Source organism: Neolamprologus brichardi, chromosome 17 (assembly GCF_056152115.1).
Source record: "Neolamprologus brichardi isolate AB-2024 chromosome 17, ASM5615211v1, whole genome shotgun sequence".
Lineage (NCBI taxonomy): Eukaryota > Metazoa > Chordata > Actinopteri > Cichliformes > Cichlidae > Neolamprologus > Neolamprologus brichardi.
In genome coordinates this window covers 1216544-1229041 of record NC_142120.1, presented here as the reverse complement: position 1 = coordinate 1229041, position 12498 = coordinate 1216544, and the positions used below count along the sequence as shown (strand labels likewise).

General features: G+C 44.0%; 1 protein-coding gene across 2 annotated transcripts in view; it reads left to right on the top strand.

The window, feature by feature from the left end:
- Positions 1 to 12498, top strand: part of rabgap1l (RAB GTPase activating protein 1-like) — a 106915-nt gene that overhangs the window by 7251 nt on the left and 87166 nt on the right. For both annotated transcript variants that reach the window (XM_087830280.1, XM_087830279.1), the window contains exons 4-11: positions 825 to 1029; positions 1311 to 1485; positions 3155 to 3312; positions 3679 to 3789; positions 4295 to 4361; positions 4447 to 4549; positions 6851 to 7017; positions 10536 to 10665. In XM_087830280.1, coding sequence (XP_087686406.1) covers positions 825 to 1029; positions 1311 to 1485; positions 3155 to 3312; positions 3679 to 3789; positions 4295 to 4361; positions 4447 to 4549; positions 6851 to 7017; positions 10536 to 10665 — 1116 coding nt within the window. The remainder of the gene's footprint in view (positions 1 to 824; positions 1030 to 1310; positions 1486 to 3154; positions 3313 to 3678; positions 3790 to 4294; positions 4362 to 4446; positions 4550 to 6850; positions 7018 to 10535; positions 10666 to 12498) is intronic.

The window sequence follows — 12498 nt, the reverse complement described above, 5'->3', positions numbered from 1 at the left end:
AAGTAAATCAAAGCAGAGATATCGACTTAGGTGACGTTTTATATATTTAGAAAACTAAAATTATTATTATAAATATTTTTTTAACTTTCTAATGTTGCCACTTCTGATACTTTGACCCATGATACTTTGGTTCAGCAAACACTGCTCTGAAGCAGTGTTTACACTTCCAGGTCCTTGTTGGAACACAACGTCAGGCTGGTTTTTAACCTGCAGCTCCGCGGTGAAAAGCTCACGGGACGGCAGTGATGTTCAAAGTGTGCAGATTATAGCGCAGAACATTCACGGCTGCTGGGTTCCTCGTTCTCTTGGCTAAACCACACAGGATTATTTCCATGCTTTGGCATGTCCTGATGTTTTGGCAGCCAGTGAATGCAGGGACAGGGATTAAACATCTTCACTGACGCCCACCTTACACGTACAGAACAATATTCATAAATCCATACTTTGTTCTTATTGTTTCGTTCGTTTTCCAAGCTGCCATGATTCTGCAGCAGTGTTGCTGCACAGCTGCAGAGGCAGCGAAGAGGAACTGGTTTGCATGATGTAGCATAAGAGCCACTCAGCAGTGGAAGTCCAGCTGCAGCTTTTATTGTTCTGCTTCCTGTTTGCAGAGTTTCAAAGTTCCGGGTTAAGTCCTTTTAGAGAAGAACCCCCCCACCCCACAACTTCCTGTATCACTCTTCCTCACCTTCTTTTCATCTTTACTTCTTCTCAGTGTTTTTGTGGTTTCCTCTCTGCTATTTTTACATGCTAGTGAAACAGCTGTTATACTGACACGGGTCAAAAGAAGAATAACCACCAGAAACCTTCATGTCCGTTCACAGAAGCATGTCCACCACCACAAAGCCCAACGGTCCTGGAGGAGGACAGTGTGCAGTTCAACAAGCTGTCCTACCTGGGTTGCACCTGGGTCAAAGCCCCTCGTAATGAGGCGGAGGCACAGAGGGCCATGGCCACCCTGCGAGCTGAAAGCGCCATCCCCATCCCCATCACGCTGCACGTCCCCTGTGGTCCTGAGGGCTCTGTCAGGTCAGCCAGACTTACAGATGAGTGAGATGAAGTGAAACGTAGACCGAGTGATGAAACTCGTTAGAGGACTCTCCTGTTTAGTCACAGATGAAGTGACCTGATCAGAGGGAGCATGAAGTGTTTTAATAGATGTGTGGGCTTTCAGGGGCTGGAAATTGGGGGAAATAGATGGAACTTGGTATAAATGTATTTCTAGAAATGAAGTACATTACAGATGAATATATTTATAAGTCTAATGTGCTTTTACACTGAAAGTCTGAGAATGAATTGTGATTCTGCAGGGTTGTGGACCAGGCTACAGGCATAGAGATCGCCTCCTTCCCGATCTACAAGGTGCTGTTCTGTGCTCGAGGTCAAGAGGGCTCGGTGGAAAGTGACTGTTTTTCCTTCACCGAGAGTTACCGGAGCTCGGAGGACTTCCAGATCCATGTTTTCTCCTGCCACATCAAGGAGGCTGTGAGTTTTCTACTTCTTATGACAAACTGCAGCATCATATTTTACTCCACAAAGACCCTCCTGCTGATGCAGCCAATGAAATAACCAATAAATAATCAGTGTTGGGGAGTAACGGAATACATGTACCGCCGTTACGTATTTAAAACACAAAATATGAGTAACTGTATTCCGTTACAGTTACCGTTTAAAAAGGTGGTATTTAGAATACAGTTACTTTGTTGAAATAAATGGATTACACGGCGGTACTTCCCTGTTTCATATTGTGGCGGGTCAGGACTGTTTGGGTTTTGTTTGACAGCTACGTTCTGTTGTTCCAGGCGGCGTTACGGTTGCCATGGTTACAGGGTGACGCTCTCTCTCTGCGTGTTTCCTGGGTGAGAGAGGCCTTTTTGTTGTTGTTGTGCTAAGCTAACAGGCAGAATGCTACAGGTATAGCTCTAAAGAATGTAGCATCATGGGCAGTGTAGTCCGTGCTGCAGGGAGAATGGACTGCCATACCCGTTATGTGTCTGTGAGCGAGGGAGGGAGAAAAAGGAAAAGTACGAGCTGTCATCGAGCAAAAACGGGAGCTGGAAGCATGTAAATATAATAATAACCACTGCAGCCAAGAAGAGAGCCTGACGAGCCCAGCTGTAAGTAAGCTATTAAGACTCGACTGTACACCGTGTTCGTGTTTTCCTCTGAAACAATAAGTTCTGTTGGAGCAGCCTTTCAACGCCTCTCTCTGTCTCTGCTAGCAAAGTTGACCCAGACAACAAAGTAAAGCTAGTTTTCAGCTACGAGCCGACACAGAACCCACCGTATTAGCCAGAGGTCCCTTTACTACGGTTCGGAGCCGCGGACCTTCAGTAACAGTAATAAATCACAGCAATAGTACATTCATGTAGTTGTAAACAGCATGATAATATATTAAGTAATCCAAAGTATTCAGAATACGTTACTCTCATTGAGTAACGTAACGGAATACGTTACAGAATACATTTTGGGGCATGTATTCTGTAATCTGTAATGGAATACATTTTAAAAGTAACCTTCCCAACACTGTAAATAACCAACATAATATTGTACCTTTACTGACTGACAGACAGACACTGACACACTCTTCCTACAACCTGCAAGGTTTTTGACCATTTCATAATAGTCCATATTTTTGGGCTACAAACTCTGGCTGTCTTAGAACGGGTGTGACATGTGTGGGTTGTCGCTGTACTCTTTAAAGAGAAGTGTGAATGTTGGGTTGTTGGACCTTCTGTTGTCCAGAAGCTGCAGACGAGGGTTTCACGAGCAGCTTGGAGGTGGTTTGTTTCTTTCAGTTGAACACACAGACTCTAAAACAAGAACTTCACTGGACGAAGTTCAGCACATTTTTAGGGTTTTTGCAGCCGTGCAAGTTGAGAGTTGCTCAGAACAGGAAATCATGTTGTTACAAATATTTTGTTTGTTTGTTTTGTATATGTGCTGTATTTTTATGTAAACATACCACAGAATTAGAAGTACTGACACTATTCAACCAGCTGAGGGCGCTGTTGTCTTTTTTCTTGCTCAGCTCTTCATTTGTGTGTACAGAGTTATTTATCTGTAGCTGATCCATACGTGATCACTCATGCTGTCTTTTTAATCATCTTTACCTGCAGAGCTTGACCATCTTCTCTTGTCCTCGTCCATCCAGGTCAGTCGTATCTTGTACAGCTTCTCTACGGCCTTTCGGCGTTCTTCACGACCAGCAGACATCAGAGACACGACGCTGTCCAGTCCACCTGACGGTGATCTCTATACCTTCACTGTTACACTGGAGATCAAAGAGGATGATGGCAAAGGCAACTACAAGTACATGATCACACGTGCAGAAACACACCTGCATTTCTTCTCTCTTCATCACAGGACTGTCAGGATGGCAGAGATGTTGGGAAAGATTTAATGTGTTTTATCACCTGCAAAGAGCATAAAGCTGATAATCTTAAATCATCTTGTTACACGTAGAGATCAATTTTCATGCTGTCATCTGGTTTCTGAGATGGGATGAAGTGAAGAGACTGAACAGAGGACTTGTAATGTTTTGTCAATCACGCTCAGATTATAATCTTCCAGAGAAAAGATCAGGAAAACAAGTTTACAGATGGCACTGACATGAGCATTATTGCATATGCAGGCATCTGGACTTGTGCAGTAACTCATCCTTCTTGCTCCCTGCAGCCCTGTGCCCAAGGACAGAGAAAAGTTCTACTTCAAGCTGAGACAGTCCGTCCAGAAGAAGGTCGTGGTTTCAGTCCAACAGATGTGTAACAAGGAGCTGGGCATCGAGAGGTGAGCAGCACCCCGATCTCCTTAAATGTAATCTTAGCCTTCAGCTTTCAGTCCACGCTCACTTCAGGATAAGTAACAGCATTACAGACTTCATGGAAGTCTTATTGGTTAAGCTCCAGTGTGAGGAGACGTCCTTAAATGGTCATGTATGCTTGTCTGGGTCCTCCGGGGGACAGCGAGCAGCAGTCGGGGAGCTGTGGGCTGTTATAGTCCAAGCAAGCAGGAGTTACACAAATATTCAGTGTATGATAGAAAGCAGAGTTTCCTGTTCTAACTTTTCTTAATTCTGGTTGTTGGAGTTTGTTCTGGTGGTTGTTAATCATTGTTCACCATCTCACTGAGTTACTAAGCTTTAGCATTTTATACTGTGTAAAAGTGCAGTTTGACTCATTGAGCTGTCGCCCGGTTTCTCGCCTGTCCCGACTCTGCAGACTGAATGCAGGCTGTATCTGTGCAGTTAGCTGATATCGATTTGTGGATTGAACTTCCTGCGTCTTCCCTCCAGGTGTTTTGGGATGCTGCTGAGTCCAGGACAGAAAGTCTGCAACAGTGACATGCATCTACTAGAGATGGTGAGTAGCACAAACTCTAACTCTGCTCGCTGTGAAACCAGAAGATTGTTACAAGAAAATAATCCAGCAGTTAATCCGTACGCAGGAGTCGATGGGGAAGAGCTCTGACGGGAAGGCCTACATTATCACAGGAACTTGGAACCCCAACATGGCGGCCTTTCAACCACTGAATGAAGACACGCCTAAAGGTTATTATTACTCCTTTTCTTTCTTTCTCCTTCTAGCTTGATGTGACCTGTTTTGGTTTGTACCACTTTCATAGAGGATAAAGTTTCAACACTGATCCGAGATACCGAAGCCAAAAACGGGGCTGCGTTTGCATTCTTGCCCTGAAAACCCCGAACAGCATAACAGCCCAAATAAATAAAATGCAACAGGATTTATTTCCATACATTACTGTCGGTGCGACTGCTAAAAGCTCAAGGTCCCATTTGGGAAAGCGCTCGCACTGGAGTGGGTGTGATAATTGCCTTAATCCATTCTGTGCTGTGTGGAAGCTGGACGTGTGACCTGCGGCTGGTTTTACATGTGGACGCATAAACAAATTGTGTCGAGCATCAGAGGTAACTGAGCTTTGGACGCTCACAAGAAATCCAATTAAAAGCAGCTTTCTGACTTTTCCTGCAAGTGAAACCTGCAGCTTTTAATGCAAGTTGATGTTGATGGAGGCAGTGAAGGTGAGCTCTGTACAGGTGAGCATCAATCTAGCTCTATGCTAATGTTTAGTGGCGTGTGGAGCCCTGTGCCGACCCTTTAAAAAGACAGATTAGAGGAAAATCGTATTTGAAACGTCTCATTATCGTGCATTTTGTACGGTGTGGAAGTCTCGGTGCACGTGAGGCTTATGGACTTCTTTTAATAACGATCTGTGCAGTCAGGCGACTTAATCAACCATAGCTCAACTTTCTTTTGCTGCTGGTTAAGAAATGCACTCGGCTCCTTTACGGCGTGATTCAAATAATAAAACCTCCCTGCTGTGACGCTGCGTCTCTCGCCTCGTTGTCCTTTTGTCTCCAGAACAGAAACATTAAGTGATTTTGTTCATTTGGAGCTTCTTGTTATGAAGATGTTGTTGCATAAATCAAAACATCTGTTTAGAACTGGTTGGTTAAGCTTTGGGTTTAGTTAGTCGTGTAAACTTTTCACTGAACAGTTGAACTTGCAGACATGTTGGGAACTTGGAGTGCTTATCCACCAGGGGGTGTGGCCTCCCTGCAGGATGTGAGGATTTTCTGCCTCACAGTAGAACCCAGCACATGTGCATGTCTGGATTCATTGAGTGAGATTTGACTGTTTCTGAAGTTGCTGTTGTCTGTTGGGTTTTTTTTTTGGTCTGGTTTACCATTTCAAAACAATGAGAACACACCGATGCCGATGCGCTGAATGCTTTGAAAGCTGAACTATAGCTGACTGGCAATTAGGGCTGCCACAAACGATTATTTTGATAGTCGACTAGTCACCGATTATTTTTGCGATTAGTCGACTAATCAGATCATCATCCATTGGACGTAAAACGTACAGCTTATTGCACCAGCAGCATCTGCTCTTATATAACTATCATTAGCTTACAGCTTTAAGTGTTTAAGGTATGTGCTAACTAAAAATAAAGACAAGATGATAGTTTATTAAATTTTAATGAAATTTGCAGATTGTTTTGGTGAAGTTTAATAAACTCCTTGCTATCTAAAATATAACAGGACACCGGAGTAAATTCTTGAGCATCTCACACTTCTGATAATCAGCTGTCTGCTTGACTTTATTCAGCTGTGTAAAAACTAGAACTTTAATCTCAGCCAAACCGATTTACTCAGGAACAAATAAAATACTAAAAAAACCCCAAACAATAACATTTTAAGTTATCTAAGTGACTTATATATCATGTTTAACCTGAGTAGTGAAAGACGGCGGTGGGTTTGAAAACGATCTGCCGGGAGTCCGGTGTTCTCACGGCTCTAGTTAGCCTAGCCCCCGGCTAGCTATCGAGCTAGTGGCTAACAGACGTCTCCGAAAACGTCGGAGCGCTTTTGAAAATATGTGGTGTCTTGATAAACTGAGCAGATATTTGAGGTTTACACAGCTACATTCTCGCCTGAAAACATGTTAAACGTTTATTTTGTGACCCAGAAAGAATAATAAGAGTAATATTAAAACTAACTAGCTGCCGCCATTGTTGGAAACTGAGCTGGGCTGTGCTATGAATTCTGGGACACAGCTTCTTCTTCTTCGGGGTTTAACGGCAGCTGGCATCCTTGTACATGCAGTGCTGCCATCTTCTGTTTCAGTCCGTTATTACACTCTTAAATCCTACTACTTATTCCTGCGTCTTTTGTGATCTTACAAAGCTTCAAACGACGCGTCGACTATTAAATCAGTCGACTAATCGTGGCAGCCCTACCGGCAATCGTACGCACGCCTTAAATGTCATCTGTAACTCTGTAGCTGTAACAAAGAAAGAGACGGTGTCTCATCACGCTTGCTTTTTCCTGCAGATAAACAGGTCTTTATGACGGTGGCGGTGGACCTGGTGGTGACCGAAGTGGTGGAGCCAGTTCGCTTCCTGTTGGAAACTGTAGTCAGGGTCTATCCGTCAAACGAGCGCTTCTGGTACTTCAGCCGCAAGACCTTCAGTGAGACTTTCTACCTCAGACTCCGACAGGTATCTTTACTGAAACTTACAAAACCTCCTACATGTGCTTGTTTCCTTATAACAGGAGAGCGTGTCGATGACGTCAAAGCTTATCTGACAGACCGACTGTAAAATGTGAACGGACTGTTTCTTGTATGGCACTTTTCTACACGAGCACTCAAAACACTTCATACAGGCACTTTGTTTTACACTTTAGTGTTTTCTGTTGAGCATTAATAATCTGATTACTTCAGTATCTTGCCCAAGGTTACTCTGGCATGCAGACTGGAGCAGCCAGGGATCAGTAGATGATCTGCTCTCCCTCCTGAGCTCCAGCCGCTCCGTAACATGAGACGGTTTGTTTGATCGGATACTTTAAGGGCAGTATGTAATAGTTGGGTTAGGTAGCTTAACTGTATTCAAGATGAGATTTTATCATTATCCTTTTGTATTAGACACATTATTTACATTATTTTATGCACTTAGAATTTCAAATAATGTCCCAGTTTGCGTGGATGGCAGCTCGGGGGGTGAGTGGAGTGGAGTGGAGGTGGTCAGACTGAGGGGAAAAACGCACCTTCACTGATCAAATAAGCTAAAGGTCTGTGTTATAATGGTGCAAATGTTTCATCTGCTAACTCTTTCCACTTGAACAGCTCCCAGTTTTCCTCCACTTGTCGTCTTCCTGTCTTATTAATAACTGCGTGACTATAACGAACATCAGAGTTTACGTGTCTGATCTCTCTGTACAGTAGACTGTGATATGTAGCGCGTGTCTGGACACACTGTCAACCTTCTCAATGCTGAATTAACAGCCAAGTTTCATCTCATTTGATCTTATTGCAACTAAGTAACAGAACCGTAGTTTGTTGGTGCATCGCTGATTAAAAATGAGCTGCTTCCTGTGTGAGGTGTTGGGAAATGTTTCAGACATTTTTGCCCTCTGGAATTCCCAATGACATTTCTTTGTTTTAAAAAAAGTGCACCTTCACTCACCTCCCGCCCACAAAGGCGCTCCCGTCTGAGCGTTTGCTGCAGTTAAGCTGCAAGCGTCCGCTCCCTTGTTAAAAAGCGGATCACTTTTAGTGGGCCGTGGGGAGCTGGCGAAGCAGCGCAGTGTGGGGAAGCCTGGGATTGTGGGAGCTGAGCAGAGACTGTCTCATTATGTGCACGTGGGTAATTAACAGCAGCGGTTTGACTCGTCTGCCTGATTGCCTCTCTAGTTATCTCCTCAGTAAATGGAAGAGTGTTGGACTGGTGCTGTGGTTAAGAGCTAATTAAAAGATAATATTGTGTGGAGGCTTTTGCACAAGATGGCAATCAGAGGTGATACACATGCATATAAAATAAGCAGTCCTATTGTCATGTTTCTGAAACACCAAAGAGTCAGTTCCTGTGTGTGCTTTACTAAACAACAGGCAGCAAACCGTTGTGCTGTTGGCTGGATGACTGGGACGAATCCAAGATTAGTTCAAGATTGAGCTCCATGAATGAATCCATACTAGACTTTTACATTTATACAATTTCTTTTCCTCCCCAAAAGCAATAATAACAATTTGCAGCACTTCAAACGATCAGCAGAGAGCGTATGTAAACGTTACAGTAGATGCAAAAAGGTTTGGGTCAGAATTTGTGTGAAACTTGGACATGGAGAGGTGCTGGTGCATCGATCCACTGCTGTGGAAGTCAAACTGTAAAAAAACATTTATTGTGTCTACATCTTTAAAAAAATCAGCATCAGTGGTTTGTAATTGTAATTGTGCAGGTCCTGTGGCCACGTAAAGGTGAACTGGGAGTTTTCGGGGAAACCTTTCACTTCCTAAATTCAGTTAAAGTCCTGGAAGTAAAAATCAGATCTGTTTTAAATGGATGGCTCCTAAACCAAGACAAGGATCCTAACACACATTAAAAATCTACAAAGATTGACTCTACTGAAGATTTTGCCACAGGCCTCGATCCACTAACTGGACCTCCAAATAGTCCTTCAGAACCAGAACCCTTTGGCAGGAAGATGGGTAGTAAAAAAATCATTAGTAAAGTACTCACTGTGCAGCGTATGGAAGTTTCTGCCACAAAATAAGATCCATAACTCTAAATTTCGACTTGCTTTTCTCAATTTCAAGTTAATAAGTTTAAATTTAGAGTTAGCGCTGCCAATCTGTAATCTACGTGAATGAGGTCACTTTCTTGTTACCTGGAAGCTGAAGCCCACAGCTACAAATGCTACAGCTAAGCTAGCAGTTTTACATCCAGTCATGAATGCACAGATTGCTGAGTGTTTTCAGCGTGGCTTCAAAAGTGATGAAATCCTTGTGTTATTAGCTGAATCACACGGCGTTACAGCCAACGTACTCTCGAAAGAGCCGGTTTGTTGTGATCCAGTTTGAGTGCATGTTACTCTGCGCCGTATGCTTCCAGGTAACAAGAAAGTGACCTCATTCACGTAGATTAGTGATTGGCAGAGCTAACTCGAAATTTCGAGTTAAAAAAACGATTTTTTAAAATTTTTTATTTTTATTTTTTTTTTAGTGGATTAGTAGTCGATTTTTATTTTATTTATTTATTTATTTATTTTAGTGGCGTAAACGGGCTTCCATAGCAGTGTCCTCAAACTTTGTTCATTTATTTAAAAACTGTAAAACATGAAATAAAATGATCTCGCTGAAAATATGAATGAAACATGATCTTTGATGTCCCGGACATTTTTTACTCCTTCGTTGATGGAACTGTGGAGTGGGGCCACTCACACTCACATACATGTTTCTACCAGTGACATCGCTTTATTTTGCTAAAGAAAAACGTGAGCACGTAAAAGCTTCAGCATTCAGAAAGTGTTGGGACTGTGAACAAAGAGACGATCAAAGCTCGTAGATGGTAAATGTAGCAAAGCTATGTTTGCTACATTTGCACGGGACTCTCACATGCTAACATTCAGCAAACAGGAACATTTGGCATCGAGATGTTCCTCCTTTATACATCAACAGTCTGGCTTAATCCCCTCTTTCATTATTTTCCCATCATCTCTTCCTGTCGGTGCTGTGTTTGTGCAGTGTGGCTTCTTTGGCCCAAATTTCAGTTCAGATTTTATCCCTGTTAATAATTTATCCTGTGGGGTTAACTATTCGCTGGCAGAGGTCAGAGCAAAGCAAATGATGTTTCCTCGAGTTTTCTCTAAAAATAGGCCAGGCTTTATATTCTCTGCCAATTTGTGCTGCGAGTTGGTCATTAGACGCCGCGCAAGTGGGCCGATCAATACAGCTCATTGATCCGTTCTACCAGGTGGTGGAGCGCGGCAGCGGCGCTCGAGTGAATGAACAACAGCTGCTTGTGACACCGAAGGTCGAGCTGACGACGTCTCTGTTCTCTCTGCATTTCTTCACTCGGTTAATGTTGTATTTTAGTAATAATTACTCTAGATTTAACATAAATAAATGAACATGTGTCATTAAAATTGAAGTAATTTCAAAGCATGGCTTGAAAAGACACATTTTACTACAGGAACCCCCCCCTTACACAACCTGACATTATTTGTCTGCGTGTTTACCCAGCAGGCACCAGAGAGGGGGGGTCAGAGCGACGCTATGTACGAGGTGGTGAGTCTCCAGAGGGAGATGGAAAGAAGCAACGAAGAAAAAGGACGCCTAGCATCACCTACTGAGGAAGAGGAGGCAGATGAAGGTACAGAGGTGTCTCTCTTTCTCTCTTTTTGGCTCTTTTGGCTTTAAATATTCGTTGGGCCATTCAAATGCAGTGTGAGACGTCTTTATTTCTCCTTCTGTCAATGACGGCTTTAATTCTTATTTAGAAAGCCGCCTCTAAAACCACAAAAATGAAAAAATGTGCTCTTTGTTGTTAAAGTCCTTCGACATGTTGGTGTAGCTGCACGTAACGATGTGGAAGTCCAAACTGACTTTTACCAGAGGCAGAGCCTTGTTCTTAATTTTAATGTTTTATAATCATTTGCAAAGCTGCATGGACATATTGCTGTATAATAATGATTTATATAGAGATTTACACTTTTCGGGGCCCTCAAAGCGCTTTACAATGCCACTATTCATTCACTCTCACATTCACACACTGGTGGAGGCAGCTACAGTTGTAGCCACAGCTGCCCTGGGACAGACTGACAGAGGCGAGGCTGCCATATCGCGCCATCGGCCCCTCTGGCCAACACCAGTAGGTGGTAGGTGAAGTGTCTTGCCCAAGGACACAACGACCGAGACGGACAGAGCAGGGGATTGAACCGGCAACCTTCCGGTTACAAGATGAGCTTCCCAACCCCCTGAACCACGGTCTTCCAACGGAGCTGTGTGTGTTTGAAAGTGTTGATATGGGTCCTGTGGGGATGTGCGCGGCAAGCCACGTGATTCTTGTGATGCAACACATTTTATATACTCGTTACACTGAGACCAGTGTGAGGCAAAGACGCACTGTTTCTCCCTTCCTCTTGGACTGCAATGGACCAAGATAGCTTTGGGATACCTTGGCATCCACCAACACGTCTGAAGGACCCTGCCTGTGCAGATGATCAGCTCTGTTGGCTCACATCTGGAAGAACATGAAGACCAGGACATTAAGCTTGGGGCGAGAGGCGGCCAAAGTGGGCTTGGAGATCAGCGGGAACAAGCGGGGATGGAGGATCAGTGACGCCGTTATGGAGGATCCCATTATGGTAGGACAGCAACCACCTCGAGGTGCAACCTTGCAAGCGACGCAGATGCTGATCATGACATCGTGTGTCAGATCGTGAAAGCGGGTGCGGTCTTCCAGCGGCTTCGGCTCATCTGGTTGACCCCAGACATCGATCTGGGGAAGAAGAGTCGTCTGCTCGTTATACCGACCGCAATCTACGCTTGTGAGACGCAGAAACCATCAGCCAAAATCGCCAAAAGACGCGCAGTGGCCCAACAGCGATGGCTAAGACAGTCTCTTACCGGGACCATGTCACCAATGAAGAAGTCCGCCGCACTGCCACGCGTCCTCTATGACAATGTGACTGAGCGCCATGTGTGCTTTGGAGGTCACATTCTACGCCAACTCCAGAATGATGACAAGATGCTGCAGGTGCAAACTGTCTGAATCCAGTGGCTGCTGTCCTGCGTGTTGATTAAACTGTTGAATCTTAGATGTTACGCCAGAGCACACGGACTTTTTCACCATCAGTATATGCAGCGCTGCCAGAGAAATGGAGGCGAAACAGCAGAAACATTAATGACACCAACACTGGCTGTTAGACACAGTGGTCCTCAAACATGACCCAGTTTCAGTTCACTAATATAAACAGGACTCGCATTTCCACCTGAGCGCTGTTGGTGCAAGTGTCACAGATTAGGCCTGGCTCCAATTCAGACCACACACGTCCTGTCGGTGCACGAGCTCGCATGTGCAAATCTCCCCGTCCACACATTCTGATGTCGTTTCTGAAGAACTCTTACTTCTTTGCAGCCACAATTTATTCAAATAAAGATGTCAATGAATTACTACTAGGGGTGGGGAAAAATGGATACTGTG